This window comes from Styela clava, chromosome 8 (assembly GCF_964204865.1).
Source record: "Styela clava chromosome 8, kaStyClav1.hap1.2, whole genome shotgun sequence".
Classification (NCBI taxonomy): domain Eukaryota; kingdom Metazoa; phylum Chordata; class Ascidiacea; order Stolidobranchia; family Styelidae; genus Styela; species Styela clava.
In genome coordinates, this window is record NC_135257.1 from 1,796,409 (window position 1) to 1,814,144 (window position 17,736).

The 17,736-nt window shown below is 35.4% G+C and overlaps 1 protein-coding gene across 2 annotated transcripts; it reads right to left on the reverse strand.

Annotated features, from left to right (window-relative positions):
• Positions 1–1,376: 1,376 nt before the first annotated feature.
• On the reverse strand, positions 1,377–17,595 carry LOC120346188 (uncharacterized). 2 transcript variants are annotated; one of them, XM_039415863.2, is made up of 19 exons: positions 17,455–17,595; positions 16,916–17,070; positions 16,631–16,733; positions 15,963–16,134; positions 15,774–15,895; positions 15,105–15,383; positions 14,668–14,898; positions 14,139–14,327; positions 13,726–13,904; positions 13,380–13,500; positions 13,052–13,225; positions 9,711–10,154; positions 6,433–6,495; positions 4,855–5,014; positions 4,131–4,261; positions 3,771–3,913; positions 2,774–3,338; positions 2,297–2,385; positions 1,377–2,039 (listed from the first exon to the last, which is right to left on the reverse strand). In XM_039415863.2, exons 1-19 carry the CDS (start codon positions 17,546–17,548, stop codon positions 2,013–2,015), a joined length of 3,441 nt encoding a protein of 1,146 aa, XP_039271797.2. In that variant the 5' UTR covers positions 17,549–17,595; the 3' UTR covers positions 1,377–2,012. The 2 variants fall into 2 exon arrangements, with proteins under 2 accessions (XP_039271797.2, XP_039271799.2); XM_039415865.2 differs by lacking the exon at positions 9,711–10,154.
• Positions 17,596–17,736: the final 141 nt, after the last annotated feature.

A 17,736-nucleotide genomic window follows, 5' to 3' on the forward strand; every position in this document is an offset into this window, starting at 1 on the left:
GCATCACGTTTGCTAAGTACCGTTACGCCGTGTTGAAATACCGCTCATAAAAACGACTGCCTACTGTAGCTTGGAATTCTATGAAATTTTGACATAATTTAGATAGAATAAACAACTATTATCTGGTATTTGATTTTTTTCATTAGCGCATAAATTTCCGAACATTCGACGCTTTTAAAAATTACGCTCCAGTTATACGTAGTGCAAATTAATGATATTGTCTATGGACACCAATAAAATTTATGTGGATGTGTGTATTTCTTTCCTAACTTGATACAATTTTTATGAAGTTTGTACAATCAGAACATCGTTAATTATTACCCACAATGAACCACTGTCAAACTATCATGCACAACTCCAGCGTTTATTTGGGACGATCTTTCGGCGGTGTCAATCACCGTTGCCAGAATAAAATCCTGAAATAGTCTCAATATACCATAGATGTGACGCACATCGAAAGATTAGTGATTGATATGTGTTCTTTTTCCATATTTAGTTCAGTTCTTATCAAAAAAGTAATACAATCATTATGGAAAAAATTGGCCTGTCGGGCGGTACTAAAATTCCGATATCTCCGTTATTTCTTGACCGTTTATTATAAACTTGGTACTGTTTTACTTGTCGCAGTTTTTATTTAAATCGGATGAACTTCAATTTTTTTGTAACATACCTATACATGAATATCCGCATTTAAGCAGTACAAAAGTTAGTGTAGCTTTTGAAATTGGAGCCGTACGCGAGGGATTACAGTACTGTTAGCACAAAATGCACAATCGACGTTTATTTTAGCACAAAAAACAAACAGTTTCGTCGGAAGCACGCGCCACGAGTGTACAAGTGTATCACAGAAAACGTTACGTACTGGTAGAGAATTTTAGCCTATTTTGTGTCCGAGCGGATGCGATAAGGCCTATTATTACGTCACTCTTTTGCATCTTGCTGATTGGCCAATGTTACGAAATAAACAAGAAAGACGATGCTCGTGAAAATCTCTCTTGGAAAAAAATTTAGCCATTTTTGCGTGTTATTGCGGATCAGATAAAATGACGCCGCGGGCCGGATCCGGCCCGCGGGCCGTAGTTTGGTGACCCCTGCTCTACACTACAGTACAGTAAAAATGAGATTAAAACTAATATATACAGAAATTATCAGTCCCCTAACAGATAATTAGTACGCCGTTAATATCCTAGGGTGGGTACGAATATCGACCCAATGGGCAGGTTCTTGATGCTTGATGCTGTTTGTGTCAAACAAAAACCAAAGATAATATTTGAGTCTTCCACAAAGTGAAAACTCTTCTTAGACTCCCATTGTCGTTTTGGGCCTAATTAAAGTAGAAATTTCTTCTAAAAGAAAGCACTCAATATGACAAAGAATTCGTATTGAAGTTTCATATATTTCACACAAATGCACAGCAATTAATCATAAAAACCATTACAAAGGTTAAATGCATCCAAAAAAAAAATAAATGATTAGGATTAACTGGTTGAAAAAGATAAATTTAATGCATAGATTGTTAGTAGAAAGAAAGCATATCGTGTTAGTTATATGTATAGTTCATGTATAGAGTCAAAAATTACAATGAAAAAACTTAACCAAAAAGCCAAGAAAATAAAATAAACTATTTTAACTCAAGTGTCATACTACACTTTTTAAAGATCGGTTACTACCAAATACATTTCAGTATATTGGGAAACTGATAATTATTATCTTTCTAAACCCGAACTGCTGAACTACCCTAGTCGTTAGTATTCAGCCAATTTCCGTCATAAATAGGGAACGATATTTACTATGAGGCAAATCGTAACAAGCCAAAAGTTGAGATGGCTTCTCGAAAGGGATTTTTTTTAATTGACAGCACATGCAGAGTGCACGCAAAATGTTATATCGTTCAATTATTCCCATACTGGAGTTTTATATATTATTCATTCAGCTCATCTAGTAATTTGTAAACAAATGAACAGATTCATTGCTAATCTACATTTCCATCTTGAATTACGATGCATTGAACGCTAGGCGTAGCCTCTTCGCTGAGAACGCTGTAAAAAAATTGAAAAATATTTAATTGTAATTGCTAAGAAATGTGAACTTATGTAAAAGTGAATAGCCTATACTTAGCACAATGACGATTTTTAATATGTCATCAGGATAATTTTAGTTCGCTATTGAAATAAATTCCAAATTAGAAATTCGCGTTACACAAATGTCACGCCGTGTTAAATCTATGATATAGACAAACCTTAACAAAACATTCATTTGACAGGGTTACATATGGAAGGACTCAGTGATAACGTACCTTTCTGCAATAATGAATGACGACTGCAACACATACGATCAAAATCAAAAATGTGAGAACCATTGCTAAGATGAACCACCACGGAACACCTGATAATACAACGGAAATTTTAACTATAGTTTTTGCAGCCAATTCTGCAGCACTCACATACTTTATTGTACGAAAGTAAAATTCAAAGTTTTATTCAATTCCCATATATATAATTTGGCATTGTAGGGAAAATGGGTGAAACCTATTACCACATTAGAGATAATATAAAAATTGTTGTTCGTGGCGAATTCTACTTAGGAAAGGATTTAACTATCTTCAATGGTTGGGCATTATATTCGGATTGTTCGAATAACATTACTTGGATTAATACTTTGTTTATAATAGTATGAAGTTTTAAATGGATATATATTTAAATTGTGACAAAATAAAACACGAATGTATTCAATATATGAAATATTAAAGTATAGAAATTTCCAAATAACTTACCCTTGGGAAATGGCCCAGATCCCATCGTTGAAGTTATGATGTGACTGGTTGGAATCGATGAAGAAAGTATAGTTGATTCAGTACTTCTTCCCGTCGTCGATTCAGGAGGAATTGTGGAATTAAATGTGATGGTAGTTGTGGCATTTGTGGTTTCGATTGTTGTCGTCACGTCAGGGGTAGTTACGATTGATTTAGATGTGGATGCGGTAGTATTCACATGGATTGTTTCTGTTTGGATGGTCGACGTGTAATCTGTTGTGGTAGGGTTTTCTGTCGGCGTTGTCGAAAGTTCTGGTGCAGTGGGAAATTCTGTTGTTGAAACTCCGGGGATTGTCATAGTGGTTGAATATTGTTCAAGTGTTGTGGAATCGAAGTGGGTTTGTGTTGTAGATATACCTGTGGTGGGTGATGTTGACTCAACGGTAGTTGTCACACTACTGGTCTTGAATTGGTTGGTGTATGCTGCGCCCATTCCCGCTGAGTTTCCCGGAGATAAGGAAAACGAATAAGAAGTATCGGGGGATAATCCATTGAGTGTATATAAATTTCCAGTAACTCTATCACGCTGAAATAGCAAGGCAGCACTTGAAATACAAATTTCGATTAGCTTTACAAACATATTTATATATATACAACTTATAATAGACTTTGAAAATAGACTTATATTAGAATTATAACAGACTTATGATAGACTTTGAAGAGAACAGAGTACACTCTTCAGTGTTAACTAAGTTAAAAACAAATAAAGTATTTTTAGCGCGGGGAAGTTACTAATGGTTGTGATCTTTTATTGACATTCATTCATATTCTTGACATGGATCACTATAGTTCACTACGATAAGACATCGTTAGTATTCAACATACTTGTGTTTTTCTTTGCATTACTGTTTCGAACGTTCTGTTTTACAAACTTTTCAACAACAAAGTTTTTTTTCGAAATATAATGATTTATGATAGAATGAATGACATACATTGTGGTTTTCATATCTATACTTACACCACTACGAAGACTTCGTCTTCGTCGTCTGGATAAGATGTTAAATTCAACAACAAAATAGTCAGCCCCGGTCGTGCGATTCCAACTCAAAATGACTGACGTTGTACCTATTGTCATGTCCACGTTGGTTATAGCCGATGGCACTAGATTATAAAATCCAAAAAATTCGTGTATTAAATTATGAAGTTATAAAGTTTGCGCTCCGTCATACGCGTATTAAAATTTACATTCACTTACCCAGCCGACCATTGAAGACAAGTATTATGATCGAATCCTTCCCGGGTGTTTGAAATTTAGCCAGCTGCTTATTGACATTTAAGCACATTTACATAATAGATAGCAAATTTTAGCTGGACTTACGAGTGGGCGTGGTTGCGCAAAACGTTGCAGATTTGAAAGTATTGTTGAAACATAGATTCCCAGTCACGCAAACTTCATAATGATTTCCAGCGACAAGCCCGTCGATATTCTGTTCTTGACTAGTCGTTGATCTGGTATATAACGAGAAATAATTTTAGCTAAGACCATTTGAATTTGTTAAAAAAACTCAAAAGTGAGTCTGCATTCCATGAATAGTAAACGATATTCACGGAATCATGGGATTATACTGGAATTACACACCAAAATTGAGCTATGGTCTGAAAACAGCAATTTGGCTATTTGTTTGCCATATATATATATATATATATAGTACAGTATATATATATATATATATATGCACATATGCATATGTTCATATTCAATGGATAATTTTGCGTGCAAAAACTCGCAAAAAGGAGAAATAATTAAAATTATTATGAGGATGAAATTCGTTTTTTCACAGTTTTGGAGTTTCTTCTCTAGTTGATTTTTTTTTCTAGTTCACAGCTGGTTCGTTACGACATTGTTTATATATTTAAAAGTTTTGAGAGGATGGCATCACACTATTGTGGCATATTTGCAAATGCGTAGTTGAAAAAGTTTAGTAATTGAGAACCTAACTATTAAAATTACTAATAGCACACAAAAATTTTAATATACAATTTTCAGCAAATCTCTCAGCTTACTGCAAGACTATCATTGTTTAAATAAACTATTGTATTACCTCATATTTCTATCAGAGCTTGTGCAGTTCAAACACGTCCATGTTACCGAGAATGTCGTTACGCCGGTTGCATTTGCCCATGAAACTTGTATAGAATTTTCTGTTACGGATGATAACTCAGGTGCAAAATTAGTGTTTTCAGCTGATTCGTATGAACATTCTAAAACAAGTATTAATGCAGCCGTTATTGAAAGTGAAGTTATTTTTAACCTCTGGTATATCTAATGATTACACTGCATTATTATGATTGCTTAGCTGTAATATTATTCAGTTTTTAGGTTCATTCTATTCTGTACCTTAATCCAGCAAATTCAAAACAAATGTAATCTGATAGCACAAGATAATTTTGTAAACTTCCCTATAACTTTCACATTGTAGTTGAGCTGCTGGCGTAAAAAGCCAGTTAACAGATATTGAACTTGTCCTGCCGAAAATGCCCGCTCGAAATAATTACTAAATAATATATATGAGTTATGGCGTATTTACTATGGAGTGTTTACTACACTACCGGACTCTAAAAATACAATTTTGCCACAACCCACAACCCCCTCAATTTTTATCTAATAGACTAGGCAAGGTCTTGTACTTTCACCGCGAACCAGCATAATTTGTATGCTGTATGTATTTCCTATAACCAACACTACTGCCTTGAAGTGCTATCAAAATTGATTCAAGGTATATGCCAGGGTGGTCCAAACGCAGACTTCATTATCTGTGGCCCGCGTCCCATTTGCGGGAGGGTAAACAAAAAATCTCATTTGGTGCTGTTTTGTCATAAAAAAAAAACAGAAATGTCTTTTGGCATATTGTTACATCACTAATGTCACTGAATTGACTAGTGTTAAGGCTAGCTGGGGCAACCAGCAAAGTCGAATATTGTGCTTGGCTAGTCTAAATTGTTACCTGACTTTCTATCTTTTTGGTCGGAAATATAACAAAATAGGCTTTATAGGAAACTAAAAATCGAATAAGGAATCTATTAGCCTAGGTTGGATATGCCTGATAACTAAATATGAATGTTATGGCTGAACAATATAATTTCTGCTTGGTGTTCTTTTTTTGCAATCAGCCTAAACAGTATTACAAAAAATGCCGCCGATATGTCAGGAAATTTAGTAATTTACCTTCATGGATCTCAAATTTGGTAAAATTCGGTCGTTCAATCCGCAGTTATATATAAGTTATTTTGTACACATGAGTTTGAGAAGAAAGATGACCAATTAAACCGGTTTTGGAGTGGATATGGGAAAGAAAATACAACAATGCTCGCTTGATATGTGTGCAAGTTGTGTCAGTGACAATCTAAATCGGCATTTGTCTAGTTATGAAAGGTTTGAAATCTTACACTTAATGTAGGTATGGTAAGATTCTTGCACGTTTCAGTGAGTTTTTTTGTGGTTTTTGCATGAGTTAGCGTGATAAATGACAAATAATGATCAATGTGCTTGGACAATAAAAAAGTTTGTTTTGAATTGCACTGTTTACCTATTCTTGGCACTACTGTGGCCCGCGAGACCGCCAACTTTGAACCGCCCTGGTATACCGATGTTACAACTACAATAATATCAAGCTGTTTACCTGGCGTCGTGGTCGGTTCTGATGCCGTCGATGTAGTAGGCTCCATCGATGTGGAAGTTTGTTCTACAAAATAGTAATTTAAGTGAGTTGAAATGTGAACAGTGTACTACAAAACAAAATACATATCCGCTTGACTATATTTCAAGTTCTCTATTCAGGCCGATGGTGTTCATATATGTAGTTTACAAAGCTTGTGTCAGTTAGTAGGCTAGCAAACGATGTCAGTAAGCATTCAAGTAGCACTTGCTTTCTGGAGAATTTCCTGAGTGTTTTAAAAGAACGAAAGTCTCGAAGAAAAGAGAGAAGTATTTTATAACTCAATATGCCCTAATCTGGAATAAACAAATGGTATCAGCGATGAAGATTACAGATTTCCGTGTTTTATTTGTACTCAAAACGTTTTCTGGGAACTCATTATACTCTTGTGCAATTACAGAACCCTAAAGTATGGGAAGTTTTGGTTTAAAATATGAACTACTGGTATAAATTTTTTTCATTGCTATGCTACTAACTGGTTTAATACTTTGCGGTAATGTTCTTTTCTTCGCTGCTGGATTATTCTCAGCGACACGGTAATGCTGCGAAAGTTGAGACGTAAATTCGTACTGTATACGATTTGTACTAAACGCCAACTAATCGCTATCTGCTGTATTCTCATAAAAAGATATAGCTCCATTTCCAGTTTGCGACGTAAAATATTGTTAATGCCTTTGGAAGTGTTTATAGCATCCAACATGCGAAACCAGATACTATCCAGCTAATCTTGGCATGTAGTTGTTGGCTTGTTGCACGTTCTCGAACTAAAATACTACATCTTTAACTTTTATTTTCACGCTGGATGTGGATAACGCAAGCGTGCTGTGGCAAGAGTAAAGTTGGGTATTTTTATCCCCTTGGTCAGAAAAAACTTTAGCCTACAGAAATAAATTTGCGATAGTGTGATCATCAATCACGTAGAATACCTTGAAATGTTTTTGTGGAAAAGTTCAGTAGCAACATTTACATCTGGAAGGCTATAGGCTACATGGTCGTTACGATTTATCAACATAAAGATGTCAAACGCGTCGGGAAAAAGAACGTCACATTTCATTCACAACAAATCACAAGCCCTAGTATATCCTGAGCACATTGGTTTGAAAACCCCCAGGATATACCAGCTGTTACTGTATAGATGGTATTGGTATATAATAATTTGCACCAATTAGAATATTTATACAAAATTAGGTTGCGATTCCGAAGAAGTGGTGCTAACTATAACAATTCTAGTATTTAGATTAGCAAGTAAATCAAACTGATAATCTACTAGATTCCATATCCCAATGCGTTCGAATAAATAGATCCGCGTTTTTTTCTGTGCAAATTAGTTGACGCTATCACATGTTAATGCTTGTAAGCAAATTAGTATAGATCTTAAGTAGTACGTAATATTTCAATATTGGTTTGACCGGATTTGGTTCGATGCAGAGTGTTTGTTGAATATGATATTGACATTAAATTTGAAGAAATGATCTGGGAATATTTTGATTTGATGTAGTCGGTCGCTTCATGGTTCATGGCTGGAAATGTGCTCATCGATTGTGATTATTGATTCGAAGAAGATTTTTATATGTGAAAGAATTTACTATGTGGCACTACTGTATAGAGCAGCGTTTCCCAACCTTTTTTGGCCGCGGACTATTTTCTCACCGGCAAAAACCTTTGCTGACTCAACGTGCGTTTATTACAACCGTACTCTGTGTGAATAAATGATAAAACCAAAACAGAACAGAATTTCAACATATTTCAAAATCGGAAACTCGCCGCAATTGCGCGTTTGTTAAGAGAGCCGACTTTTTTTATTGTATAAATGGCCTCTTCTGCCGCAAGATATTTAATTCATGACAATGACGAGAATTTAAAAGGTCTTCTATTTTAATTTAATTGTATTCATGGTCACTCACGGTTGCGTCGAAAAATGACAAGATGAGAGCATTACTTCTTTAAAATGCCACGGCAATCTGCGAACATAATAATGTAAGAATATATGCCAGTTTATATTCAGTTTTAAGAATTATTTTTTGCGATCTTGTTATCGCTGTTAGAAAAATCCTACTATCTGCTATAAATTTCCAGAAAGTACAACTGGAATTAGTATTTAATAAAAATATATTAGTTTATCAAAACATATATATATTCATGTTCTTGCTTTATTATTAATTTAATTGTGATACTTTTAATCTGAGGTTGTGTTGACGAAATAAAAGCAATACTACTCAGAAAATATCATGACAATCTGTGGACACAAAAATGCGTGGTAAAGTGCCCGATTATATTTTGTTTTGATTCGTATTTTTGTGAATTCGACAAATCTGAGCTGTTCTCGTACAATACTTACGGCGCTCAAGTACTGTACGTACCATTGTGGAAGCAGTAAAGCAAAGAATCCTAAGGGAAAATGCCCTGATACGTATACTACAGTAGCATCCGAAATTTTTCAATTTGCAATGTCTAAAATAGCGTTTTTAATCGGTCGCGGACCATCATAAAACAAAACTTATTGTGTGCTCCGTTTTATTTTTAGTATTCTATATTGCCGTTTTTTAATTTAGAAAATTTAGTTGTAATTATTTCTTAATCTTCTTATTTTTTCTTAATTATTTACTTAATTAATCAATTAATTACTTTCCTAATTATTTATTAAAACTGCATTTATAAGTAAATGAATATCGGTTTCCATATTTTGTATATTTGAATATCTCGCAATTCTCCACTTTGTAATTTTGTTTTTGATAAATGAAAATATAAGACATCCCCGAAAATAAGCCCTAGTGTAATTTTTGGAAAAAAATTGAAATAGCACCCGTCTTATTTTCGGAGAAACACGGTATTCTAATAGTTGAATATTCGAATATATGCCTAGCCCTACGCAGTATCCAGTAATTATTGACTCGATTAATGTTATGTGAACTAACTCGCATTTTATGTTTTATGTAAATTCTAACGTTAATCGTAACTTGGCTGATATAGTTAAGTTTCTCAAAAACGTTTGCGACCCGCAGTGAATTTCTGGCTCATTAGAGAACGCCGACTCGGGTTGAGAAACACTGGTATAGAGAGATCAAGAAGACAATCAGATTCTGAAAAGTAATCAAATGGGAAGTTTGGTCTGCTGCGGTTAAATATCTACTGAAATAACAAAAATTAGCACCAGAATTGTCATACTGAAGATCTAGATTATTTTTCATAGTTCGGTAAAAATCACCAAATAAAAACAAGCGCTCAGTGCATCACTATCATACCTGCTGTACCTGGATCTGGAGGCGCACTTGTAGCTAAGGAAGTGATAGGGTTGAGAGATGTTGTGGAATCTAATGGGGTTGTTGGATTTGGCGTGGTTGTTGCATCTTTGGTTGTGGTCGCGGGTGGAGTAGTGGTGGAGTTGAGAGATGTTGTTGGGTCTATACTGGTTGTTGGATCATGAATGGTGGTTGGATCAGGAATGGTTGTTGTATCTGTAGTTGTAGTTGGGTTCACACTAGTTGTTATAATTGTTGTTGTCGGAACTAGAGGTGGAGTAGTGGTAGGATTGATAGTTGTTGTTGGTTCCATAGTGGTTGTTGGATTGAATGTGGTCGTTGGAAATGCAGTTGTGGTCGGGTTTACGGTAGTTGGCGGCATTGTTGTTGGAGCTGGAGTAGTGGTAGGGTCGAGAAGTGTTGTGGGATCCACAGCTCTTGTTGAATCTGTGATAGTAGTTTGGTCTACGTTAGTTGTTGGATCTGGAGTAGTTGTGGGATTGAGAGATGTTGCTAGTTCTGTTGTGGGATTGGAAATGGTTGTTGAATCTGAAATCGTAGTTGGATTTGAAATAGTTGTTAGAATCGTTGTTGTTAGAGCTGGGGTAGTGGTGGGGTCGAGGGGTGTGGTTGGGTCTATAGTGGTTGTTGAATCTGTAGTCGTAGTTGGGTTTACAGTAGTAGTTAAGATTGTTGTTGTCAGAACAGGAGTCGGAGTAGTGGTGGGGTTTAGAGGTGTTGTTGGTTCTATACTGGTTGTTGGATCGAATGTGGTTGTTGGAAAAGCAGTTGTAGTTGGGTTTACGGTACTTGGCCGGATTGTTGTTGGGGCAGGAGTAGTGGTAGGGTTGAGAGGTGTTGTAGAATCCACAGCAGTTGTTGATTCTGTGATAGTAGTTGGCTCTACGGTAGTTGTTGGAGCTGGAGTAGTGGTGGGGTTGAGAGATGTTGTTGATTCTATAGTAGTTGTTGAATCTGTAGTCGTAGTTGGGTTTACGGTAGTTATTATCGGAGCTGGTGCAGTGGTAGGGATGGGAGGTGTTGTTGAGTCTATAATGGTCGTTGGATTGGGAGTTGTAGTTGGGTTTACGGTAGTTGTTGAAACCGATGTTGTTGGAGTTGGAGTAGTGGTGGGGTTGAGAGGTGTTGTTGGTTCTATAGTAGTTGTTGAATCTGTAGTCGTAGTTGGGTTTACGGTAGTTATTATCGGAGCTGGTGCAGTGGTAGGGATGGGAGGTGTTGTTGAGTCTATAATGGTCGTTGGATTGGGAGTTGTAGTTGGGTTTACGGTAGTTGTTGAAACCGATGTTGTTGGAGTAGTGGTGGGGTTGAGAGGTGTTGTTGGTTCTATAGTGGTTGTTGAATCTGCAGTCGTAGTTGAGATTACGGTGGTTGTTGAAACCGATGTTGTTGGAGCTGGAGTAGTGGTAGGGTTTAGAGGTGTTGTTGGATCGATAGTAGTTGTTGAATATGAAGTGGTTGATGTATCTGTAATAGTAGCTGGGTTTACGGTAGTTGTTGATGAAGATGGAGTAGTGGTGGGGCTGAGGGATGTTGTCAGTTCTATAGTGGTTGTTGGATTGGGAGTGGTTGGTGGATCTCAGTAGTTGTATTCGCGGTAGCTGTTAGAATTGTTGTTGTTAGAGTTGAAGTGGTTCTTTGAATAAGGGATTTTTTCGGATTTGTAGTGGTTGCTGAATCGGGAGAGGTTCTTAAATCTGTAGTCGAAATTGTGTTTACTGTAGTTGTTAAAACTGTCGGGGTAGACATTTTTGTAGCAATGTCGTTGTTGATAGAATAAAAAGTATAAGCAAAATTATACTTATATATGAAAATTATAAACCAAATGAATGGTTTAACAGTTGAAGTTGAATTTTCAAATTCTCCATTTTGAAGACAATGCTCACGACCACGAGGTCCATTAATTAATATAAATAAGGAAGAGACAATGAGTGATTGATATAAAAGTTGAAGTTGAACTTTCCAAGTTTGTATTTCAAAGACACAAACTTACAAAACCACTAATTCAAGACGAAATGAAGATAAGAAGAAATAAAATACGTAAAAAATGGATAAAACACATATTACTCAATAGTGCCTTAAATCATATTTTTCAACACGCAAGAAATAAACCTTTATAATATTTGATTTTGCACATGATCATTACTATGTTCAACAAATCCCTTATTTAAGTCCGAAATATGAAAACAGTGAAAGAGATTAACGGTGGTGAAATATGTCAGATTGAATATAAAAAGCTGGAGCCATTTATGCCCTAATCGTATAACTATAATGTGTATCCATATTAACAATATTCTTAAATACATGCTTCATAATGTTAGGAAAAATGAATGAGTTTATAAATATGAAATTGAAGATATTTAAATAGCGTATTGACGGATTTCATTTTTTACAATATCTTCAGGGCAAGATTTTTTTATGACGTTTCTCTTTTGTCTCGTAAGTGTGAAATTGTTATGAAACTTGAATGACTGAATTGAATTAGTATCAAGAATTCCGAAAGTAAAACTGGCTCTGACCGTCGCAAATTTTAAAATATTAATGAAATTCCTGTTTTCTAACGCTGTTCTATGAGTTTGTGGAACCACTCTGCTTTGTTTAATTGTAAATGTCAGAAACTAGTAATAATTTCAATGGCAGTAGAATTTGCAATTGAACACCGCTTGCTCAATAATGTATGACATATATCTATCCAGACTGAAGATACTTGTCGCGATATTGGATAAGACAGGCGTTAATTAATTTTGTGCTAAGGCTTTTATTGTCGAGGCGTGCTTGTACAACAATATAAAAATACATCAAATGTATGGTATTCATTAATGTTGAGCAGATATAGCTTTTGAAATGTGTCAACTATAATATATAGTGCACCTCGTAAAACCCTTTATGAACCAAATCTGGATACTGAACATTTTAGAGTAGAAGACTGTTTTGAATGTACTGGTTTATTGCTATCCGAGGCTCAACAAGCAATATAGTATTGAAACACAGAGGCGACAAATAAAGCCGAAAGTTGTTATCGTTCCAGTATTGGCCATTCTGATACTGCAAATTAGTGGAGCGTATGCTAATATGCGACGTTTTATCCTTTAGAGTTGATTATAGAGCACTCCAAAGATGTCAATATATGAATTCCAATAAAGTGAGAATGGCTTGACCCAACTTGATGCATACGACTTGTTGTCTCAAACCTTGCAATAATTTAATATGTAACTGTACGAAGTCATATTTAGTAATACTATTTGATATATATGATTGAATTTCTTTTTCATTCAAATTTCAGGTTATTGAGCACAACTCCCTAAAATAATAAAATATTTTACCTGTTGTCGACTGAGTGGTAGAACTGGGAGGAGTCGGCTCTTCTGTTGTAGTTGTCACGCGCTCACAAGTAGTACCATTTCCAATAAACCCTGTGTTGCAGGTGCATTCAACGTTACCATTTAGTTGAATGATGCAACTTGCATTTTCATCGCATATAGCACATGGGTCGGAACCTAAACATAATAGTTAATATCGTTCTTTACTTCTGGACAAAAAGACCATACATTCGAAGCTACGGCCCTATGAAATTATGATAATGTGTTGTGAATTAGTCAACGTGAACTAACCAAACTCATTATGATATTTTTTTCATGAGCAAAAACATACCTGTGTTTACGGAGATGGGTGACTGAGATGTTACATCTTTAGTTTCTCCATCTTGTTGACGTAGAGTAACCTTGATGTTAAAACTGTAAGTCGTCTGTTCTTGCAAAGAATCCACAGCGAGCTAGCAATAGATAATTTTATAAAAATCATTTCAGTCTCTAGTGTGATATATTGAATCATATTCTTTGTTAATCAATGCGAATATAGTATTTTTACGCTAGGTTCGGAATCATAATAGTGTTTGAAATATTTTTTTTGAATATCGAGAAATTAACTTAAACATAATAAATAAGTAAAGTCATTGGAAAAGTTTTTTTGACTGAGACATATTAATGTTGAAACGCACATTCAAACTTGAAGATCCATCAATATCCGCCTCGTTGAGCGTAGCAATGGGTGCGGTTCCATTTAAAATTTCGTATTTGACTGCTTTGTCAACAGCTGGTATGTTTAGTGTGAGAGAAGTTCCATCAGTCGATGGTGAGTATGTCGTTGCGCTCGAATTGATTACGTTGGGTAGTGGGGCTGAATAACAAAGAGATTATTGAATAATAATTTTTGGCATAACCACACTGTGTGTTTATGGATATTCGTCAACGCTTGTGGACACCTAACACATATTTCGAGCAATCTTCTTCCTGTATTTTGTATATCACTGCTGAATGCAAAAACCAACAGCGGAAATTATTGCCAGACGAGCATAATAGATTCTATTGCAATTACTTTGTAACATTGTTGGAAGTGGATGAAATATACTACCTGTTGTGATGAAGAATGGAAATATTGGTTCTTCGGTCCCAATGGCAACAGTTACTAATGCCTCAGAATAAATAGAATCGGAGTCCGATGAATCTCTCAGACAATCCATGATCCTAAATTTCGGTGCAAGACCGATAACGACGTTCGGTTTAACAGAATCATCTAGTTCTCCGTCATCCCGCTCAAGTACTAAATATATGAAAATAAAATGCTCGACTGAAATACTTCGAATTCAGCGTAGTTCTATTCTTTCACCCTCTTGTGCTGAGAAGTATCTCTGATTCATTTAGATAAGATCAGTAATTATACATCATGATCACATGTTCATTCTGCTGGGTTCACATTATCAATTCGGTTGCTTTAAAACCATCAGTACAAAGATACTAACTGCCAGCAGTATTAACCGGTATAGGACATCCTACTTCTCGAACGTTAGATATAAGTAAAATAATAGATATGCGATTGGTGATCATCTCTACATATCGCCGTTTTAAATTTAATTGTTTAGACACAGCAAATTAATTCTTACCGCCGTTGTCGTTTATGATTAAAGAATCAGATTCATCCGCAGCGGCTCCTTCGGCTGATACAACATTTAAAGATATCTCAGTAGTAAGCCCGTCGTCTCGTGTCATAAACATATATCTATTTATCAGTTTCCTACAGTCACTACCACCAAGTGGACGATATGCGAGCCCGAACGCGACGCTCGTATCCGACGGTGCCGAATTGAAAGAAAATGGAGTTCCAACGGGTTGTCCTGAATGAAAGTATACATAAACAAAAAGTTAGGGTAGATCAATAAAAATGAACGTATTTGCCGAATCCGTGCACTCTTTTAATTATCCAAACCAAGACGACAAAATTGAAATTTGTCAAATGGTTGAAACTAACAAGTCACAAAGAAGACAGGTCAGATATTTTTTTAAGGTTATACACTTTATTGCACATAGGTCGTTTTTGTACCTCCATTATTAATCGCTGAACGCGTGAATCCCGACCCTGTCAGTGTGTAGTTTGTTGTTGAAGGTAGCCGTTCATCTTTGACTTTCATTTGATAATGAACAATTGGATTTCCACCTCTGTTCTCGATTCTGATCAAACTGATTCCATTGTTAGGTATGGATGAGTATGCGCTTGATATTGTTTCAGAAGATGAATTCCACTCGGGACTGTTTACAGTCGAATGCGAAATTGTATAAGTAACATTGTCTAATATCACTCTTCCAAATATTAGATGTGGAACTAGAAATTAAAGGAAAAGGAAAAAAATATAAGTACAGTCGGTCGGTCACTTTCTAGTTTAATTATAGTTTATGGCTTTGTTGCAGTATAACGTTACTAAACGTTAGCAACACCACAATTCGCATCTGAACTATCTCAACTTTTATATGATAGCGTATTTGATGTGATAAAATCAACATAATTTTGAATAAGCCACATAAACAAGAATTTGTACCATCAGGATGCCCACAAAATATATGTAGTCACATTATACTTATTAATACGTTAACGCAACACACAAATTTCCAAAATTCGAGACGTTTGTAAATAATGAAAGTTGCCGCACAAGGAAATAAAACAGTGTTAATATTTTCAGCTTGAAATCTTCTATGGAATGAGAAATTGACTTACTAGTAGTAAAATTTTGCCAGGCTGAGAAATCCACATCGGATTCTGCCAAGATAATTGAACTGTTTAGTTTTGAAGCTCTTGCTCGAATCTCATAAGTCGTGTCACCAGATAGACCGGATAGCCTAAATTTAAAAAGAGTGTGCATTGAAGCAGAATAATCAGAAACGTTAAAAAGAGAATGCCACAGACCTATATGAATAATATTGCCCCGTAGTTGTCGTGACCGTAGCTGTAGTATTTGATCCATGTTTTCTATATTGTATTGTCCATTCTGAAACTCTTGCATAGTTTTTCGAATAAAAGAAAATAAATGTTGAATCTGGAAATTGATTACTAGTTCGTATTGTTGGTGGTTCAGGATCTGTAAAGATATGCATCAAAACGACAATGATGAAATGAAGTAGAAATATATCGATATTGTTAATATCCATTTGCGCCAGTATGAAGAATATTCATTTGCGAAAATTCAGTTCTGTGTGCTATTGTGCGTCGCGTTATTGAATTCGACAGCACTCAATAGAAAGCTGTCTTACCAAAAATTATTGAGGTTGTTTAAAAATCCGCATTATGATTACACACTTGCAGATTAATTTTTAAAATATTCTTCCGGGTTCCAACTTTTAAATATGACCAAGAAGAGATACTACTTTAAATTAATATTTCGGAAACGGTTGCTTTTTATGAGATGGGGAAAACTGTCGTGGTAGTAGAAGTTGTTTGTGGCATTGTCATAGTATTATTAAGTATGTTCTCTTTACATTTACAAGTCATGGCTAGCACGGGTAAAATGGGTGCCTGTCAGGCTGGTCGAAAACTATCCACACCAAACAATTTAATTTTGAAGAAAGTCGACTCACGTGTGTGTATTGTGGTCAAATTGCTATCTGGGCCAACAAATCCTGTTGAATTTTCTCCTTTTATTGAAACTTGATATAGTGTGCTACTCGATAAACCGGTTATCTGTACAAAATGATAATAAAAAATACTGTTTCAGCTGATTGAAATTTAAAAACTGAAGGTATAACGTATTTTTCTGCTGGGTGGAAGATATAAATCCTGAACTATACACGTGAGTATACCTAGAGAGAAGAGAAAAACAAACATTCTATATAACCATTTGGGTTTCTACTATATATGCTCACAGTAGTTCCAGATTCCGTCACGGTATAGGAAAGAAAACCCGATGAATGTTTTGGTGAAACAGTGACATGATATTTTACAGCATCGGCAACCGTAGTAAATCCGACGTCAAAAGAAAATGCTTTGAGATTCGATATCGTTGGTATATCCATTTGTGCTGAAACGGAGAATATTTGTTTGCAAAGTTTTGTACATATATCTGGTTTGCAGTGTTGTTAGAATGCCGATTGCTTTAATAATAGTAAGTCCCAATTATCTAAGTTTCAAACTAATGCTTATTTACAGTATGGGTTATATATATATACCGAATTGGCGTGGTCATGGTTTCGACTTTATTATGGTTGCTGCTCGTTGTTTGTGACAGAAAACATATATATATAATAGATATATATTATGGGTAAATTTTACCGGGGTAAAGGTAGCTAGCGCAGAACTAGAAGGAGTGACTCGGCCAGCTATAATCCCTGCAACTTTTCTTCTCCGGCTAATGAATTTCTGAAGCATTTCCAATCACAAGTTCCAACCAAGAAATATGACTTACCTGGTACGGAAAAGACAGGACTCCATAAATTAAACAGCATAAAAATACATTGAACATATTTCGCCATGAAACGATTTGTATCTGAACGTGACATTGTTTATATAATATTGTAAGTTAGATATTGTGAACATAATACGAATAATTTCTGCAACACAACAAGAAAAAACATTATAATGTAGAAATATCACGAGCACAAATCTGATCTAGTATTATTCTGTATTAGAATAGTCTTGCAATCAGTGCTGTGAGAGTAGTCGGGGAAAATTAGCAATAAAGAACCAA

What these genes read in the sequence shown, in the direction of transcription:
- LOC120346188 (XM_039415863.2), bottom strand. Translation starts at nt 17,548, where the DNA reads ATGTCACGTTCAGATACAAATCGTTTCATGGCGAAATATGTTCAATGT. An exon ending in TTGCGCAACCACGCCCACTC is followed by an intron (nt 3,914 to 4,130) that starts GTAAGTCCAGCT and finishes TTTATAATCTAG; the next exon opens with TGCCATCGGCTATAACCAAC. An exon ending in GACGAAGTCTTCGTAGTGGT is followed by an intron (nt 3,339 to 3,770) that starts GTAAGTATAGAT and finishes TTGCTATTTCAG; the next exon opens with CGTGATAGAGTTACTGGAAA.